This window comes from Piliocolobus tephrosceles, chromosome 13, assembly GCF_002776525.5.
Source record: "Piliocolobus tephrosceles isolate RC106 chromosome 13, ASM277652v3, whole genome shotgun sequence".
Classification (NCBI taxonomy): Eukaryota; Metazoa; Chordata; class Mammalia; order Primates; family Cercopithecidae; genus Piliocolobus; species Piliocolobus tephrosceles.
In genome coordinates this window covers 73,097,670-73,118,639 of record NC_045446.1, presented here as the reverse complement: position 1 = coordinate 73,118,639, position 20,970 = coordinate 73,097,670, and the positions used below count along the sequence as shown (strand labels likewise).

The 20,970-nt window shown below is 40.9% G+C and overlaps 1 protein-coding gene across 2 annotated transcripts in view; it reads left to right on the top strand.

Moving 5' to 3' along the window:
* Window positions 1-20,970, top strand: part of RAB30 (RAB30, member RAS oncogene family) — a 93,103-nt gene that overhangs the window by 62,204 nt on the left and 9,929 nt on the right. The window contains exons 2-5 of one of the 2 annotated variants that reach the window (XM_031933927.1): window positions 5,761-5,861; window positions 9,860-9,943; window positions 16,252-16,435; window positions 18,449-18,505. In XM_031933927.1, coding sequence (XP_031789787.1) covers window positions 5,769-5,861; window positions 9,860-9,943; window positions 16,252-16,435; window positions 18,449-18,505 — 418 coding nt within the window. In that variant the 5' untranslated portion in view covers window positions 5,761-5,768. The remainder of the gene's footprint in view (window positions 1-5,760; window positions 5,862-9,859; window positions 9,944-16,251; window positions 16,436-18,448; window positions 18,506-20,970) is intronic. The other variant, XM_023209304.1, reaches the window with a different exon arrangement.

Genomic DNA, 20,970 nt, shown 5'->3' with positions numbered 1-20,970 from the left:
GAATGCTAACTAATTATTCCCCGGAGAAGGTCTGCATAGGGAAGGAGATGATAGATGATTTTCTTTTCCTTTTTGCTTGTCTGTATTTTCTGCAATCAGTATGTATGGCTTTTGTCAGAATGGTGGGAAAAACTATTTATATATTTTTAAAAGGAGTACCTGTCCATATATTATCTTATTTGCCTCTCACGCAACTCAGTGGTATAGGTTCTAATATCATCCCCATTTTGTGGATAAGGAAACTACACAGTGCTCTTTAACAGACCCAGGCCCTCTTGCTTCATTGCCTACGCTGCCTCTTTGGTATGAAAGAATAACCACATTTGCTGCCATGGGAAGGGGCCTTGTTGCCTGTTTACCCAGCTCCTCCCTTTACAGACCAAGTCAAGCCCCAAAGGACCTGCCTGAGACACACAGTTTTTGAATAAGGACAAGTCACCAAAATATTTTAGGGGACTGGGGTTGGAGGTGTGTCAGAAAGTTGGGGAGAAGACCTGGCCTCTGACTTTATCTGTTATATTGAGCCCCAAAGGGAAAGAGGAAAAATGCACAGGTGTGCAACAGTGAATACAGGCTTTTTAAAGGCCACTTATTCATTGATTTATTGATAGAGTCCCACTGTGTTGCTCAGGGTGGAATGCAGTGGTGTGATCATGGGTCACTGCAACCTTGAACTCCTGGGCTCAAATGATCCTCCTGCCTCAGCCTTCCAAAATGCTAGGGTTACAGGCATGAGCCACCATGCCTGGTAAAGGCCACTTTTAAAGAATGGTTTAAATGTTGCCAAATTCATGTTGCTTAGAATGGTTTTTGTTTTTCTTTTTAAGCTTTTCATACTAGATTTCATTTCCTGTACCTTTTTAAAATTCATTTTTTTATCTTGCTCATCTATTTTTCCAGTTTGAATCTTATGCATGTATCCATTTATTTACAACTGTTGTGGTGATGATGATACTGGGGATTTTGCTTGCTCATCTATGCTCCTGTTTATATTCCCTATGCCTGGTACTTACTTACAGGGATGAATGATGACTGAATTGTGAGAGTGATGCAGCTGAAGTGTGACTTCAGGTCCTGAAAGAATCCTGGGCTGGAGGGCAAGGTGAGGAGCAGCGCTTGTGTAATCTGAAGTTCAGTGTGTGGCTCCATCAGTGTGGGTGTGTTGCTTCCAGAGCAGGGAGATTCTAGAACACTGCAGTTCAAAGGGCCTGGGGCCTCATTCAGCTGAGCCTCTAGCTCTCATAACAGAGAGACAATGTCAATTACAAGGCAGGGGGTAGCAGCATCCTGTTGCAGAAAGAACTAGGCTTTGGGGTCAGATGGATCTAGGTTTGAATCCTGGTCCTGAGGCTAACTAGCTGTGTGATTTTAGGATGATATCTCTGTCTCAGCTTCCTTTTCTGCAAGTTAGGGATAATACGAGTACTTACATCATAGAGTTATGAGGATTAAATGAGCAAATACATGTAGAAGAGTACCCAAGACATAAAAAGCACCAAATATCAATGTTATCAATGTTAAGCTGTTATCAATGTTAACAATAATAGAATATAAAATACTGCAGTAGTGTTTGGTTAGTAGCATATCTTGTGGCATGTCTGCTCCCCAGATGAGGCATGACTTTTGTTGTCAATTTAGGGCTGGGTGTAAATGCTTCTGAATGGGTTTCCCTTATTCAGGGGGAAATGCTGTCTCATCACATGTGGATTGGTGATGCCTGGGCTGTTACTTTATGTACCAAACAGAAAGGCTTCCTCAAAGAGTAGAAGTTTGCAGATAATCTTGTGATCTTTTCGTTCAGTAATGTGTTTTCCATTAGAAGCAAAACAGTAACTACAACAGATAACCTGGAGTTTACAGTCCAGCTTTATCCATAGACAGCCTGCATTATTAAAGACCAATTTTACCCAGATCCATTTAAAAAACATCCAACATTTTGGCATAGTGGCTCATGCCTATAATCCCAGCACTTTGGAAGGCTGAGGTGGAAAGATTAATGGAGGCCAGGAGTTCAAGACAAGCCTGGGCAACATAGTGAGACCCCATCTCTAAAAAAATTTTTTTTTAAATTAGCTGGGCACAGTGGCTTGTGTCTGTAATCCCACCTACTTGGGAGGCTGAGGCAGGAGGGTCGTTTGATACATGATCGTGCCACTGCACTCCAGCGTAGGCAACAGAGCAAGATCCTGCCTCAAAAACAAAAAAAGCAAAACAAACAAAAACACATTCAACAGAGCATTACAGTAATTTCTTATAGAAAGGGGTAGTGTCTTAACTTATTCTGTAGCCTGCTCCAGGTGGTAACCACATGAGATAATGTTCACTATGACACAGCCTTTTTTTCACCTTCTTTTTCTAAAGGTGCATCATTGGGGCACTGTGAACCTTCTTTAAGAGCCCTGTTTCTAAAGTCTTTATTTTTGACATTCTCCTCTGGATTTCCTGCTTTGGTTCTTTGACCTCCAGCAAAGATGTAGAAATGAGTGTGTGTCAAACAATCTGGGCACAGAAAAAGAATGCAGTCCAGTCCTGTGTTTCTTGTTTCTTATGGGCTTATGAAAGCAGAGAGTTGTGGTCCACAGAGCCTCATGCCTTCCTGCTGCCCGTGTGCCTTTCCATGAGTTTTATTATTTTTCTTTCTAATAGCTTTATTGAATTTTTGTTTACATATCATGTCCCTGAGTGTTTATCAGGCCCTGAGTGTTTATCAGGAGTTTGACTTTGATTCTTATTTAACTTCTACAGGGTGGTAGAGTTTTATATTTGAAGCCAGAGGGGAAGAGGAAAGAGTGATCACATTGATTAAGTGCCTGTCCTTCATCATGTAATTCATCCATCTTTCTTGAGCTTTTGCTCTGAGCCAGCATTGTGAAAGTTACTTGGGTAGTGGTTCAAGGACATGAATGCGAGAGCCAGGTTATCTGGGTATGAATCTCAGCTCCACTAGTTATCAGCTGTGGGACCTTATGACTGCTTATTTAACTTCTCTTGTGTCTCAGCAGCCCCCTCTACCAAATTAGGATACTAATAGTATAGCATCCCCCTCATAGGGTTGTTTTGAGGATTAAATGACTTAGTAATATAGAATGAGACGATGATGATGGGGAGGGGTTAGGATCTGGACTCAACCACACACCTCATTGCTCTCATGCTGCTCACAGTCATGAGTGTACACGTGTGTAGGGCTGAGGTGCTGAGGGATGGGGCCGGAGTGTGAGATATGTGAATAATTAATTACAGGTAGCATGGTGAGTTTACAGCAGGAGAGGAGGAGGGCATTGTGGGAGCCTAGAGCGGGGAGGCCCAGGCCCTTCGTAGGTTAGAGGAGCAGACTGGAGGAAGTCATGTTGAAGCTGAGATCTAGAGGAGGTTTGGGGTGGTGGGTGAGGGTGCGAGGTTCAGTTGTGTTTTGTGTTCTAGGCAGACGGAACAATATATGTGAAGGTCTGAGGAGAAAGGCAGTCCCATCGTATTTAAGCAACTGAGGAAATCCAGTGAGCCTAGAATGTGGATTGTGAGGAGAGTGGTAGGAGACAGAGCTGGCAGGGACAGCAGGAACCAGATCATGGAAAATTTGAGAATCATTTTAAGGAGTTTGGGTGACAAAGAGCCAGGTACTGTCCTTAGGGGCTCCCATGCATTCTTTCAAGCATCACAGTTCTGTGGTATAGGTGTTATTAGCCCCATTTTGTTGATGGGGAAGCTGAGGTTTTGAAAAATTGTCATTTACCCAAAGGCACAGGCTTAGAAGGTCAGTGCAGCCAGGCATGAACCTCGGTCTTTCTGGCTCCATTTTTTATGATACTATATGCCTTTGGAACATGAAGTCTGGCTCTCAGCTTTATGATTTCAGGCCACCTTCTAAATTTCCTTTAACCTCAGTTCACTAACCTGTAAAATAGATAATGTGTTAGTAAATACAAACCTCGTATACTTGTAGAAACAAATGGAAATACACATAAGGGGCCAAGTATAATGCTACCACTGCTCATGGACCCAGATTCTTGTACAGAGAAATGTTTTTCCTTCACAGTCCCAGTGAACTGGGATGGAACCCCATGAGCTGCCACCTACATGTTGGCTTGGTTGTCAGTTATTTTTCCAAGGATTAATTGAAATCTACACAGGCATCATCTTTGCACACACGGAATTTACTCCCCTGGCTAGTTGACAGGTTCAGCTAATTGGGCTCTGCTCTCTGCCCTACAAGGCTACAGGCATTTGAGCTCCAGGTCTGCTGGTAGGAGTGACCCTGAGGCTTCCCTACTCTCCTGAGCACCTTTCTCCTCATGAGCTCCCTTACTGCCCATTTCCTGTCTCTCCAGAGTCTACTGGGTCTGTTCTGCCTACACCTTAGGAAAAGAGCTCCACTGTTGGCGCAAATTATTATTTAGCTTTTTTTTTTTCCATTATTTAACTTTTCTCTTGTTGGTCTTGAGGGCAGACATTGTCTCTTCTATTTCCTGTAGTACTGTAGTAGGCACCCAGTAGATTAAAATTGCTTTTACCAGGATAGCGCTTTATGTGTATCAAGGTTGGTTTTTTTTTTTTGGCAGTGTTGCTCTGTCACCCAGGCTGGAGGGCGGTGGTGTGATCTCGGCTCACTGCAACCTCTGCCTCCTGGGTTCAAGCAATTCTTGTGCCTCAGCCTCCTGAGTAGCTGGGATTACAGGAGCGCGCCACCACACCTGGGTAATTTTTGTATAAGGTTCTTTTGTAAGTTTTTAAAAATCTTAACGGCAGTCCACTGAAGTAGACAGAGCATTCTTTTAGTATGCCCTTTTAGTCACAGTCTTTCTAGCACAGTTGGTGAAACTAAGGTCTACACATAAGCAACATGCCCATTAACTAATTTTTTATTTCAATAGGATAGACATTTACAAAGTGTAACTCTGTCCCAGAGGCTAGAAAATAGAGCTGAAAGGCATAATCCCATCCCTTAAGGATGAGGCAGATATTTAAACAAAGAATTGTATACAGCAAGTGAAGTTTTAGGAGTGTGAAAGTGTTTAGCTTTATCTGGGGAAGATCAGTGAAAGATTCAAAGAGAAAGAGATGCTGGCATTGGACCTTCAAGGACTTCAAGGCGCAGAATGGGTGGAAGGGAGGGGCATCCCAGGCAGAAGAAATGGCACATACCAAAGACCAGAGGAGTGAACAGACAGGCACTTTGGGAGGCCCTGTAGCATCAGCATGTTGGCAGGAGACGTATAGGAGGTAGAGGGGAAAGAAGGCTATGACTACCATTGGTAGGACCTTAAGACTTCCAGAAGCAGGAGACTAAAAGGGCCCTTTATAGTTCCTTCCCCTTCATTCAGTCTCCCCGTCACTAGCACTTCTTTCCAGTCATATACATTCCATAAATGTCCTTTAAGCTCTGGATGGGCTTTCTGTTGTCCTTGCTTTTTTGCACCCCAGCTTGCCTGCACATGGATTTGTCATCTCCTTTTCATGCTGAAAGAAAACAGATTTATTGCAGGAGGAAACTGACATGATAGCTTGGAGGAATAAAGGTTACCAGGTGAAAGGACATCTACGTCATTTATTCTCTGTGACATGAGGTAGCTGAGAAGGAATAAAGTCCGTCTGTGACCAAACACCTGTGTTTCTGTCTCGCTGGCAGGGTCACCAGAGGGGAGCTTTAAATTGCTCTTTAAATGAGTCAGACCTTGTTCCCCCAGAGACAAGGCTGGTGCAGCTTGAGCTCTGTGGGCAAGTCTGACTGGGCCCTTCTCACTTTTGCCTGTGTTTGCCTTGCAGCTGTGTAAATGAGTATGGAAGATTATGATTTCCTGTTCAAAATTGTTTTAATTGGCAACGCTGGCGTGGGGAAGACGTGCCTCGTCCGAAGATTCACTCAGGTAAGGGAACTCGTAAGCCCAGGATTGGGTTTGTCAGTCTAGCCTAAGGGGTTGGGGGAATCTGTGGAGATGGATGACCAGTTTCAATGCCAGGGGCTTAGCTGTGGGTTCCTGATGCACCCTTTGAAAGCTACAACTGCTTTGTAGCCTAAACAAGGGGTTTTTAAACCACCTCCTGGGAGCATGGCCCTGGGAGTTTCCACCAACCCTCCCACGCCTCTTCTTGCTTCCTTTAATGACAAAGGCAAGTGGTTTTGCTGTCAGTGTGCAGTATCAAAACTAAATTATTGGATAAAAGTAAGTTACTAGTTAATAATCCCCAGGTGGAAACAAATGAATCTGGACATCAAACTGAACCTAAATTTTTTAAAATTCTAATACAAATTAAACCAGTCAAATTCTGCCTATGCCCCCTTTAATCCTCCCAGGAAACTTGAGTGAATCATTTTCATTTAGGAGCAAATAGGCCAATTTTCTAAATCTCTTCAGTGGGAACGACATGAAAATAGTGAAGAATTATCTGAACTGAATTGAATGGTCCCCCTGGGTTGGATTCGATTCTTATCATATGATCTAAGTACAAGTTTCCTTTGAGACTACCCTTTTGAGAATCACTGCTGCAGATTATATACTGCTTTCATATGGAAACGAGTGAGAACTCATTCCGAAGTTGACCTTTTTTGTGTGTTTTCCCCTGAAAAGTATGAATGGTACCCTTTGTAGGACCATTACATACATATCTTGAATTTTCATAAATTATTTGTTCAGCAAGTTGGCACCTGCCCCCCTATCTAAGGCATAGGATAACCTGGCGCTGTGGAAAGAGCACTGGCTTGGGAGTTGAGACATGGGTCGTAGTCCTGGTTCTGCCCCTGGCTTGCTCTGTGAGCCTGGGTAAGTTACCTCGCTTTCCTGGGGCTGCCTGTTGCACGTTAGGGGCTGGGTGAGCTCCAAGGCCCCTTCCAGCTCTGCCAGTCTGTGGTTTTGTGGAGAACTAGAGAGGCAGATTGAATAACAAACAGCTAGAGGGGCCGGAGTCACTTTGCAATGTCAAGGTTTTTCCCATGGTAAGTGAATAGAACCCACGCTTTTTAAGCCGTGGCCTGCTGAAACCAAAAGTAACAAGCTAATAGGCATCTGGGCTCAGTCAACCGCCATGGAGATATATGGGAAACTCCAACTGGTTTTACTTCTACCTAACATTAGTCATATTTTCTGCTTTTGACAAAAGGATAAGACTACAGAGATGTAGCAAAGTTTTCAGTCCCTTTATCAAAAGTTTCCTTGACTTCGTCTTGGTATTGAAAGGTCACTTAGGACATTGTTCAACCCACCTCTCTCACTTTATAGATGAAAGGTCAGATCTAGAGGGGCTAAATGCCTTGCTTAGGATCTTATATTGTGAGATTAGATAGAGGGTCAAGGCTAGGATTAGAACCAGGGTTCCAGGTTCTAAGCCTGATAATTTCTACCTCCTATACATTCTAACTTCTGAGACCATTCTCTTTAAAAGCACAAACTCTGTCATTAGATGTGAAAATGTCTCCATTTTCAACAGTAATTTTTTACCAACAAGCACATTTTTCTTCTTTCTTATTTGTCTTTTGTGTCTACATTTTACCCCTCCCAGCCCCTCAACTCCACCATAAACTCATATTTCAGAGGCAAGATTATGTTTGTTTTTATTATTTAGCAGACAGTTAAAATGAATCAGATCTAGCTGTTTTTTAGGCACAGGGGTTGGGGAACAAAATGGTGGGTGAAACATTGGGAAGAATTTGTTTAACTTTTTGGCATTTGTTGAGGTGCAAAACATCTGGAGCTATAAACTTGAAGCTTGGCAGCTTTTGTTTCTGAGCCAAACCAAAACAGAAGAAAATTGATTCAATATTTGAAAGTAAAGTTATGAATGTTTATATTTACATCCTTTGCAGACATGCAGTAGAACATTTTCTTTTGGTTTGAAGTTCAATCTTTTAAGCTAAAACTTTAATTAAATAATTCTTAATTAAAAATATCTGTGTCATAGTTGCCAGAACTAATAAAGTCAATTTTACTTTAATTTCTGGAAATTCTGGAATATAAGTAACAAGGGAAGAGAAACTGGGTGAAGAGTTCTTTCTTGACAGAATTTCTTGCTACCCCCAACTCCCTCCCTAAGTTTATAGGAAACATTATGTAATGGTAAATTGCATAAATTATACTTGTGCCTTTGTTAAAATCTCATCTTTCAGGTTAAGTTTTCAGTTTGAAGTAAAGCATTTTATTTGTTTGTTTTGAAATGGCTTACATCAGCCTCAAACTCATTGAATTTGAGGCCCAGAGAGGGTGAGTGGTTTGTTTGAGGTTACACAGAGATTCTAAGGCTGCTGCCTCCTGGTTTAATGCTGTTTCTACCCTACTGTCTCCTTGATGACTTAATTTTCTTAGATTATCTTCCCAGTGTCATTGGCTTTGATCCATGTAATTACATATGCATGGTACATTGCACTGAGGAAAACAGTGATCACCCTGGGGCAAAGGAAAATTCAGAAGCTTCTGGAGATCCAAAAAGACAGATCCCAAAACTCTCTTATTCCTGCTTCTCATGCTGGAGTTTTTATTTGTTTTTTCATATTGTTGCCCACTCCCATGGCTGTCCATGCTCAAGACTGATAACTAGTTTTAAGTACCCTTGATTTTACCTCTTAGAAAGAACCTATCCGTTTTGCCCTGACCTTTCCGATTCTGATATCATCCCTGTGGTTGCATGCCCTTCAGTCTTATCTTCATGTCTGATTTTTCTGTTTCATTCTTAAAATCAGGTTCCCCTGCCCTTTCTCAGTTTTCTCCTTCACCTGTCTTATCTCCTTTCCTCTGTCCTCCTCTCTCTTTCCTCTTGTTTCAGCATTTCCCTCTCACACTTTCTCCCTCTTTTCTCTTTCCCTTAAGACATGCATACAGAGTTGCACAGGGCTCCCTTGAGAGTAACCAGAGTTCTCTTTTCTTTTTTAATTTTATTTTATTTTATTTTATTTATTTATTTATTTATTATTATTATACTTTAAGTTCTAGGGTACATGTGCATAATGTGCAGGTTTGTTACATATGTATACTTGTGCCATGTTGGTGTGCTGCACCTATCAACTCGTCAGCACCCATCAATTCGTCATTTATATCAGGTATAACTCCCAATGCAATCCCACCCCCCTCCCCATGATAGGCCCCGATGTGTGATGTTCCCCTTCCCGAGTCCAAGCGATCTCATTGTTCAGTTCCCACCTATGAGTGAGAACATGCGGTGTTTGGTTTTCTGTTCTTGTGATAGTTTGCTAAGAATGATGGTTTTCAGCTGCATCCATGTCCCTACAAAGGATGCAAACTCATCCTTTTTTATGGCTGCATAGTATTCCATGGTGTATATGTGCCACATTTTCTTAATCCAGTCTGTCACAGATGGACATTTGGGTTGATTCCAAGTCTTTGCTATTGTGAATATGAACAGACATTTCTCAAAAGAAGACATTCATACAGCCAACAGACACATGAAAAAATGCTCATCATCACTCGCCATCAGAGAAATGCAAATCAAAACCACAATGAGATACCATCTCACACCAGTTAGAATGGCAATCATTAAAAAGTCAGGAAACAACAGGTGCTGGAGAGGATGTGGAGAAATAGGAACACTTTTACACTGTTGGTGGGATTGTAAACTAGTTCAACCATTATGGAAAACAGTATGGCAATTCCTCAAGGATCTAGAACTAGATCCCACTACTGGGTATCTCACTACTGGGTATATACCCAGCCATCCCACTACTGGGTATATACCCAAAGGATTATAAATCACGCTGCTATAAAGACACATGCACACGTATGTTTATTGCAGAGTTCTCTTTTCTACCAGTCAACTCAGCTGAAGGAAGGACCTGGTGATGGGTGTTGCTGGGGGAGAGGAGAATTTCATTTAATGGAAATATTTGCTTAGCCTTTCTTTTCTATTATTTCTTCTTCAGGGTCTTTTCCCCCCAGGTCAAGGAGCCACAATTGGAGTTGATTTTATGATTAAGACAGTGGAGATTAACGGCGAAAAAGTAAAGGTAAGGTGCTAAATATTCACAGAGGTTGTCATGTGCTATGTGAGAGGTTAGGGGAAGTAGTGTTTTCATAACATTTATTAAATCTCCTAATTGAAACCCACATTGAAACAATGTACTCAGCCATAACAGCTTATTTCCAGAGTTCTTCTAGTCTTTTTTATGGGGGAAGGAAGGAATTTTGGATGATGTGTTTACAAATTAGAAGACAGAAGATGGCTAAGGCAAGTTTATCCTGTCTCCTGTCGTGTCACAAGTGAAAATAAAGACAAGGAAGAAATTTCTTTTTGAATCTCTTGAGCTGGGCCAATAAGCAGGTGCTACCTCCTCTAAACAGCAGCCCCATGAAAAAGCCTCCTGATTTCTATATTTCATTATGAATCACTTATTTAAATTATCCTGTCTCCTATCATATCCTTGTCTCTAAAAAGGAAAGACACTAAATGAGGAGTACGGGAAAGGATACATGCTCTCTACCCCCTGCTTCCTTCCCCTCCAGCCTTTGTGGCTTCTGGATGGTTTGGTACCTGGAAGATATATGGTGTGTCCAGGAATAGGACAAAGGAGAGAATGTTTATTGAGTACCTACAATCTGCCAGTGCCTCTGCTGGGTGCTTTTATATATGTTATATTTAGTTTAGTCCTTACTGTAAACCCATGGGGTAAGTGGTATTATCCTCATTTTACTGGCTTCAGAGAGGTTAAATAACTTACTTATCCATGGCTACACATAGAAAAGTATAGGAAAGGGGACAGGCAGGATTTGAACCCATTTAACCAAACAATATACACCACTGCCATTCTGGGGTCTCCCCTGCCATGAAAGAAGAGGGGAAGAAAGGCACACTAGGCCTGTCACCTGGAGCAAGGAAAGGAGGAAGGTGATGGAAAGAAATGTGAAGCAAGACTAAATCACCTGGAAGGAGGGTAAATATACTGATGTTTGGCACTGTGCTCTACCTGCCGTCAGAGTTACTGAAGTTCCACAATTGGCTCTTCAGAGCTGGGCCTTATGGAAAGAAGTGATAGCCAAGGCCGGGTACAGTGACTCCCGCCTGTAATCCCAGCATTTTGGGAGGCCAGGAATTGGAGACATAGCGAGACTGCATGTCTTCAAAAGATAAAAAATTGTCTGGTCATGGTGGCATGCACCTGTAGTCCCAGCTACTCAGGAGGCTGAGGTGAGAGCATTGTTTGAGCCTGGGAAGTTGAGTCTGCAGTGAGCCATGATTGTGCCATTGCACTCCAGCCTGGGTGACAGAATGAGACCGTGTGTGTGTGTGTGTGTGTACGTGTGTGAGAGACAGAGAGAGAAAGACAGACAGACAGATGGAGTTGGGGGGGTGTGGGAGAGGGATGGAAAGAGGGAAGGAAAGGAAGGAGAGCCCAGCCATCAGCAGCACAATGAAAACTGGCATTTTAGAGTTCTACCTTGATTCCCAACCTAAGCATCCTACGTTTGGCTCCATTTATTTGCATCCTTCTCTCATATGTACATGCTCTCTTTCCTTTGAGTGCCTTGGGAAAAGCAGAGAAGCTCCATAATGCTCTTTAGCATTTTCTAGATACTTGCCATCACAGAGAAGTGTTTAGGAGGAGGTCCTTGAGTAGAGGCCAGAAGCTCTCTCAGTGTCTCTTCCAGCCCTGACTACTAAAATAGCTCATACTGCAGAGACATCCACACCAAATACAGCAGTGAATGGGGAGCTGAAGCACTGGAAGAGAAAAGCAGGGTATGAAATCCACATAAATGCTAACTAAAAAGTGAACAAAAATAGTGTGGGGATGGGAAGAAGGAGTTAGGCTATGGGGACAGGAAAGAGAGACAGGAGTGTGCTCAGGAGGCACTGATGGGAAAAGCCTTTTGTAGCTTTCTGTTGTCCTAGTGGAGGGGAGGTAGTTACCCAAGGAGTTGGGTGAAGATAACTACTGTTTCGTGCATTTTACTTCCAGATATTTGGGTTTTCCATTCATTCATATATATATATAAATGAGTTCATTTATTTGATCAGAAATGTTAGTGCCTACTACCTTCCAGGCACTGGCCATAAATAAGGGTGAATAAGGAATGGTCCGTGGTGTTAAAGAACAGGCTTATTTTTCTTTCCTAAATTCCTGGGCATAAATATTCCATTTATTCTTTCTGTAAACCTTATTTTAAAGTGCTTATTACAGTCTGCAAAAAATTGGTATTTTCATAACATCTGACTCCACCATAAGGCCACAGGCTCCCCAAGAGGAAGGTTTGTGTCTTACTCATAATTGTATTCACAGCACACTTTCTGTCCCCAGTACCTTTTCAGGCTTCTAGAACTTTATAAAAAGTGACAGTTGGCTCATCTCCCACATCCAGTCCAAATCAACTTGCCTGTGATTCTTTGCCCAATATATAAAATAAAGATACAGAGTGACCCTCTTCAATCACATTAATTTAAGGGCCTCATTAACATGTAGGCATGTGAGGAATAACTTCTTTAATCCTTCCTTAGAAGAGGGCAGAACTGCACAGTTGTTGTCTTACTGTCATCCTTCTTTTTTGTTTGTTTTTGTTTTTGTTTTTGAGGCAGGCTCTTGCTCTGTTGCCCAGGCTGGAGTGCAGTGGTGCAATCACAGCTCACTGCAGCCTCGACCTCCTAGTCTCAAGTGATCCTCTCACCTCAGCCTCCCAAGTAGCTGGGACTGCAGGTGTGTGCCACCATGCCCAGCTATTCATTTTTATTTTTTGTAGAGATGGGGTCTCACTATGTTGCCATATTGATCACTCCTGGGCTCAAGTAATCCTTCTGCTTCAGCCTCCCAAAGTGCTGGGATTACAGGCGTGAGATACCACATCCAGCCTATTATCCTTCTTCTTTAACATTTACCGAATATCTTTTCTCAGTGATGTTTAAGTGTCTTTTTGCTAGTAGTTTGCAGGCTTTCCCAGAACCTCATAAAGTCAGTGGATAAGAAAATCCACCAGTGATTTGTATGACATCATCTGCTTGGTGAGTGGTAGGACCACTCTCCTGACACCCTTGTCAGTGTCCTCTACAAGTATCATTCTTTCCAGGATGGCTCCCAGGATTGAAGGCAGGGAATCCAAGGTATTAGAAAGATTCTTGTAGCTATTAAGGCCAAGTAAGCACCAAATCAGTAAAAACAAAATTAATGAAGAGGCCCTTCTCTTAAAATGGTCTGCATTATGAAGGTGACCTCTGGTAGAAAATATAATTAAAAGATATATAGACCACTGAACTGTATGCTTAAAAGTGGTTAAAATGATAAATTGTGTGTATGTTTTAGCAGAATAAAAAATTAGAAAAAACACAGAACTTTCTCATATAATTTTTAGTCTATTATAAATTAATGAGTAATAAGCAAAATTCTAAGCTCAGTTTAAACCATTTTAGCCTTAGGAGATTACTCATAATAGAAATAGAAGATTTGCTGTATCTCCTTCCAATCAGGTCTATGTTGATAGATAGGAGAGTCATGTAAGTATTTCTATGTATTTGTTTCTTCAACCATCTGTCCATCCATTCATTCCTCCATCCTGTGTTGTAGTAAATGTTTTGTGCCAAGCACTGTGGTGGTAAAGCATCACTACCCCTTAGTAACTTACTGTCATCTAGCTCCATCTGTGAAATCTTCTTTAATACCCTACTAATCTGTTAAGTAGAATTGACCAATTCCTCCCTTGTGATTCCACAATCCTTTGTTCCTTCAGTTAGCCATCATTCAAATGTTTCTACCACATACTATGTACTGTGTTAGGAAGGTACTGGGGCTGTAAGGTCAAATAGAAGACAGCCTTCGCTCTCAAAGAACTCAGTAGTAGAGTAGTAAACCAATGATTGCAATACATTATTGTGATGGTGAAGCAATGGAGGTTAAGTAGTGCTGCAAAGAAGAGAGTAGACAAACAATGTAGCCACATGCTGCAGGTGAGAGTGGTTAGAAAGCCCGTGGCTGCAGTATTGAAAACATATTGACAGGCATGAGACTAACAGCAGGAGACTCTCTCTTCCTTTTTGATAGAACATCTTGTATTCTACTATAGTTAATTAACTGTGTGTGTCCTTCCTATAGACTGCGAGCTGTTTGAAATCAGGGATGATTTTATTCATCTTTATATCCTCCCTGTGTTTTACTCATCTTTGTATACTCCATGTGCCTAGCACAGTGCCTTGCATATGTTAATGTCCTATAGATGCTGAAAGGCGCAAATGAATTACAGAGAATGGTGAAACCAAGTTGAGTGACAAAGGCAGTAGAATATGAATATTCTCAATAATCAACTCTCAGCTAGAAACAGGCAGCCCCCTATGAGAAGGTAACATATCTTGGCATGCTCACACAATTGCTGTTCTAGAAAATATTTCAGTGGCTTTAACCCTCGAAGCTGTTCTCAAGATGTGAGAACACACTGATTTCTAATGCTGAACAGTACCTAAATCGCAATCACAAGTGTTTTAAAGCTGCACTCAGTGCAGCTTTAAAACAATAACCCGTTATTCTAAGACACCTCCTGGCAGAGAGGAACCGTGTCCCTAGGTTTGAGGCAGAGAAGAGAAATAGCCTTTGTCCCAGCAAAAACCATAACATCTGTACAGTGGCCTTCAGCATACACAGGCTTTCATGTGTATGATCGAAGAGCAGCTGCAACTGCAGATCAAAGGAGAGCCTTTGTGTGGTGCTGATTCATGGCAGGGACTACGGGTCACTCAGCAGTCTCTTTAGCTAAGCTGGTATGAGCAGAGAGTGACACCAGTGGATTTATCCTCTTTAGATACAGATGCACATTTTAGTTAGTTTTTGGTGGCAACAGCAGCATGGGAGCATGAAATGAGTCCTCAACTGGAAACAGAAGGCCTGGATGCTGAGTCCTAGCTTCGTGGGTAACCAGTTAGTTAGGGGACAGTTTCCATTAATATGCAGAGGTATACACTTGCCTACCTCACTGGGTTGTTGTAAAGATTAAATGAGACCATCAGTAAATATTTGAGCACCTCCTGTTTGCCAAGTGCTCTATTTGCTCTAAATGGACCCTGACATCTCCCTCATGAAGATTTCAGTTTAGTGGGAAAGATGGCTATTAAACAAATTATTAAAAATAAGTGATTCAGGCATGTCAGGTGCCATGAGGGAGAATGGCAGGATGTATCGCAAGAGAGACTGTGTGGGGTGGAGGAGGGGTTTAGTGGGAACCTAACCTAATCTGAAGGTTCCGGAAAGCCTTCCTGAGGAAGCGGTCTTATTTACTGGACATGAATACACCTGTGACCTGCAAAATTTGTGCAATTAGAAGGAAAGATCAGTATTTTCATTGATGTTCTTATTTCTCAAGGCCTTGTGATTTATACTCTGGAGAATAGTTCGTTTTCAGTAGTTGTCTACTCTGTGCAGGGAAATTCAGGGAAATTGAGAAGTATTGTCTTCTTTGTTATTAGAATTATTAGTTATTAGGACTTAGAACTGGTTGATAACTGCAGAAAAAGTGAACCTTCAGCAGACTGTGTTATTAACCACTTTTTGTAAAGAAATACTCAAAGCCCAATGAGATTAAGTGACTTGACCAAGGTCATAGAGCTTAAGAGACCTGAAGGGAAATTGTATTGTTGTCTGCCATGGCATGGTTCTTGTTTTCTTTAACAAAGATAATACCTTAATACATTCATTTGAATTTTGAACTGGAAAAGTGGTGAGGTTGGCTGTCCCTCCAGTTGCTGATTAATTGACAGCAGTCACAGGATAACAGCTTGCCGTGTATCATGCCTTTTGTAATATGGCATTGTGATTAAGAAAGTGGGCTCTGGGACCACAATGCCTGGTTGAATTGGTTCTGGGACATACTGGCTATGAGATGCTGAACAAGTTAATTAATCTCACTGTGCCTCAGATTCTTCATGCAAGAAATGGGTATTGTAATAGTATCCACCTCATAGGGTTATTGTGAGGAATAAGTGAGTTGCTACAAGTAAAATGCTTAGAATAGAGCTTGGCACGTAATAAATGCTTGACGAATTTTCTTTATGTATTTTTTAAGAATGAAAAGGAAACTCTTAACAAAGAAAAAAAAAAAACACAGAAAACAAAATAAGCCCCTCTTCCTAACCAGAAATACATCCAACAATTTTTTTTTTAAATTTTCAGTGCTTTTTTTTTTCTTTAGGGCAGAAAGTAACCATTAAATTATTTGTGTTCCCATTAAACACATTAAACCATTAAAGATGTTCACATTTCCAAACTAAAGCAAGGCAAAGCTTTTTTTTTTTTTTTCTCTCCAACCTGATCCTTCTCCACCTGATTCTTCTGTTATGCCTTTACAGCTACAGATCTGGGACACAGCAGGTCAAGAGAGATTTCGGTCCATTACCCAGAGTTATTACCGAAGCGCCAATGCCTTGATCCTCACCTATGACATTACCTGTGAGGAATCCTTCCGTTGCCTTCCTGAGTGGCTGCGGGAGATAGAACAATATGCCAGCAACAAAGTCATCACTGTGTTAGTGGGTAAGTAAGGGCTAACCAGGAGGGAAATTGATTTGTGGGCATTAGAGGATTTATAATCACATAAAGCTCATACATTGCTACCTTCCAAGAATATAGTCTATAGCTAATAATTCATGCAGTCAACCTTTAGTTCTTCTGCAATTGAAGAGAAAATGAAATAGGTGCTATCCCATGGTGACGGTTTAGAAAAATAAAGTAGAAAACATTTTCTATCAATGCAGGCTCTAGGGAAGAAGTTAGATGGCCATGAAAGTTATGTGAGCTGCTAAAAATTTTAAAAGTCTAATTACAAGATGAAAGCAATGGCTGTTCTAGAAGAAAAGTGTATCTTTTAAGTTGATTAGGAATTCATTATTGAAGCAATTGTTTATTGCCTTTAAAATGGATTTTGGTTAATTTTTTTCCCTTCCTAACATTTAGCCTGATTTGAGAAACTCTACGTTTCAGAAAGAATCTGCTAAGGGCAATGCTATAGTTTGTTTCATTTTGTAGGAGAATAAAACCTCTATTTAGTGTCGGGGAAAGCATAAAACAACCCTTGATTTTCTATCATGACTGATACATGCATTGAAATGGACCAGGTCATTAAAAACTTCTCTGTCTGTAGTGGAAAAGTGTCAGTAACCATTTGATCATTAACATATTTTCTTCCTAGAAAGGAACGTTCCTATATAGTCTAGCAATACCTGAATTTGGGAAATTTGAGTAGAGAGCCTTAGAAGCATTGTTAAGTTACAAATTATGGTTAATAATAAGCTCAGTAAACACTTTAGAATAGTGTTATAATTGGTATATGTGTGCCAGGTATGATACGAGGAATTTTATGTATCATGATCCCTGATTTACAGATCAGGAAACCACGACTCAAAGAGGTGAAGCTCTTTTCCCAAGGTCACACAGCATGTAAGATCAACTCCAAGTCCTGTAGTTGTCCAGCTGTAATATGTTATGTTGTAACAAATTGCTAGACTCTTCCTTCAAGCTGCTGGGTGAAGCATCTGTGTTTCTATGAGCTAGTGCTCCCTGTAAAACCCTTTTGGACAATGTTGAACCTTTGCCATAAAGCATTTGAGAGGTCTACATTTGTACCTTCTGTTTTACAGAAACCTTCAGGAACTTGAGTCAAAGCATTACTACTTGGGATTTTATCCAAGGAAGTTAAACAAAAATTTGAGGGGAGATAATTAGTACAATATGAAAGAAGAATTGGCTTAAAAAACAATTTTACTATGGAAAATTTCAAACATAAGCAAAAGTAGAGAAACAGTATAGCGAATCCCCTTCTACACATCTCCCAGCTTTCACAGTTACTAACTCATGACCAATCTTATTTTCTCTTCCCTAGCAATGCGTCCACCTTCTCCCTCAGATTATTTTGAAGCAAATCTCAGCTGTTGTATTAATTCATGTTTCAATATCTGTGTATATCTCTAATAGATTTTTTAAAAGAAAACCTAACCTTAGTGGCATTTTTACACCTAAAATATGTTAACAATTCTTTAGTAGCCTTAAAAACTTAGACAGAGTTCAAATTTCCCTGATGAACTCATGAATTATTTTTTTTGTTTGTTCAAATTAAGATCCAAATAAGATCCAGAAGCCGGGCACTGTGGCTCACACCTGTTTTGGGAAGCTGAGGCAGGAGGACTGCTTGAGCCCAGCAGTTCTGACCAGCCTGGGCAATATAGCGAGATTGGCCAAGCATGATGGCATGTACCTGTGGTCCCAACTACTCAGGAAGCTGAAGCAGGAGGATCACCTGAGCCCAGAAGTTGAAGGCTGCAGTGAGCTATGATCACACCACTGCATTCAGCCTGGGTGACAGAACCAGACTCTGTCTCAAAAAAAACAAAAAAGAACGCCATCTAAGGTCCATACATTGTGATTGACAGCTACATCTTTTCATTCTTTTTTCTGAAGTTTCCACTCCCATTTTTTTTTTCTCTATTAGAATTTATTGCTAATGCATTTGTTTGTCCTATAGGCTTTACAAGTCTAAATTTTGTTTTATAGCCCCTGAGGTATCATTTGATATCACCTCCATCACCTGTATTTCTTGCAGATTTGTAGGTAAGTCTAGAGGCCTGATGACAGTCAGGGTTTTTTTGGTTTTCTTTTTAGACAAAACACTACATATATCATACTCTGAGGGGTAGTTCTCATAGGACAGGCAAGAAGAATGCTTGATTCTTTTTTATTCACCACTTTTCAAGGTAATGAGCTGGTTCTCCAGTATCTTCTAAAAGCAACTATTGACATCTGTTTATATTTTTAATATTATTATAAATTTATAGATTTAAATAGATTTGATGGGCTGGGCACGATGGCTCACACCTGTAATCCCAGCACTTTGAGAGGCCGAGGCAGGTGGATCACTTGAGGTCAAGAGTTTGAAACCAGCCTGGGCAACATGGTGAAACCCCATCTCTACTAAAATATACAAAATATTAGCCAAGCATGGTGGCGTGTGCCTGTAATCCCAGCGGGAGACTGAGGCAGGAGAATCTCTTGAACCTGGGAGGCAGAGGTTACAGTGAGCCGAGATTGCACCACTGCACTCCAGCCTGGGTGACAGAGTGAGACTCTGTCTCAAAAACTAACTAACTAACTAAAGTTGATGTATTTCAGTCCCTAGCAATTATTATTACTGATGCTCCCATTATTCCAACTTTACCAGTGGGAGCTTCTTCAAATGGGCTCCTGAGTCCTTTTGATATGACCCCAGGAATGTTGGATAATCTTTTTGCTTTCTGGTACAACAAGTGTTCCAGCCACATCTTGTGCATTTCCTGCCCCAGACCCGGAATTAGCCATTTGTTCAAGAAGTGCTTTATTTTCAATAGGGAGTCGTATTTAGAGGCCACAACCTAGGTGTTAGGAGCCCTCCTGTTTGGCCATTGTTTTTAGGCCTTTCAGCGGACAGAGCTTGTGTGTATGTGTGCATGTGTGTGGTGGATTCTGTAGTATCCTCAGGAGGGTTTTCCTATTAGGTTCTGCTAGCGTTCCGACTCACAAGACTACCGTAGACCATGCATGGCATCGTGTTCACATAGAAGGACACATGTCAGGAAACACAGCTTAACAGCAGATCAGCATCCAGCATCTCTCTTCAGTGGAAGTAATCCTAGTAGCAGTCCACGTAACTTTCCAGGACCTCCTACCCAGTCCCCACACCCCAGACAATTCTAGTGTGAGGGAGCAAGGTTCATGCCAAAGAAATGGAGGATCTGCCTTGGCCTAGCAGCTTCAATACCCCATAGGAGCCTAAATCTATCATAAAAACTCCACAATCGTAACTTTCAGGGTCTCTTCAAGTGAAGTCACCACATTCAGGGAAGCTCAAAGCTATGGCTTTCCATTAGGTATTTATAATTCATAGATAGAATTCCTAGGCCAGAAGTAATTTATCAATGAGGGGTCATTTTTACCATAAGTGGTGTTGCCAGATAATACAATTGATACACCTTTGTCAGGTTTCCTGGAGAATTTGAGGTAGGTAGAAAACTTTTTAAAGATAAAATACATCATGAATTATTCATACTGATACTTCTATTTATAATTCAGGACTGCAGAAATTTTACTTAACCTCATTAATCTTATGTTTGTATTTCATTTTTCCTATGCCAAAAGTCCCAGTTCCCAAAGATACCAGCATAACTACTAATTTGCTTTATCCCATAATACACAGATAGCAACCTCAGAATAATAATACCAACAGCACCACCACCAAGAATGATTACTGAAACAGTTCAAGATTGTTTCTTCAATTATTTTTGTCCTTAGGCTATATACCACTGGGGTTGCATGGAATTACTGTATTTTAAACACTTTGAAATACTTACTCTGTTGGCCCAGCTCAGTGGCTCAATCATCTATAATCCCAGCACTACAGAGGCCGAGGCAGGTGGATCGCTTAAGCTCACAAGTTCAAGACCAGCCTGGACGTGGCGAAACCCTGTCTCTGCAAAAAAAAAAAAAAAAAAAAAAAAATTAGCTGGTCATGGTAGTGCATGCCTGTAGTCCCAGCTACTGGGGAGGCTGAGGTGAGAGGGGATGGCTGGAGCCCAGGGGACGGAGGTTGCAGCAAATCAAGATCGCGTCACTGCGCTCCAGCCTGGGCAGTAGAGCCAGACTTTGTCTCAGTTAAAAGAAAAAAAGGGTTATACTCTGTGTGGTTATTCCACACATGATGAACATGTTCATTTGCTTAATTTTGCTTTCAGTTTTTAGGGATTGTTTTTTAAATTTAATTTTGAAATTAATTGTATAATTATATAAAGCATTTTTAAGTTCCTAAAGTAAAATCTACAAAACAAAGTATATTCAGAGAGATCGGGTTTCTATTCCTTTCACCTCAACCCTGTTCTTTTCATAAGTACCCATTTTCTTTTAAATTAAGATTTTGGTTTATTCTTCTATTAAAAAATAAAGAACTAAAATACGTGTGTAATATATGTATTCATATCCTTCCCTTTTTCTTGGATAGACAGTTGCATATTGTATATACCTTTTTTTTTCTGCTTTGCTTTTTTTTT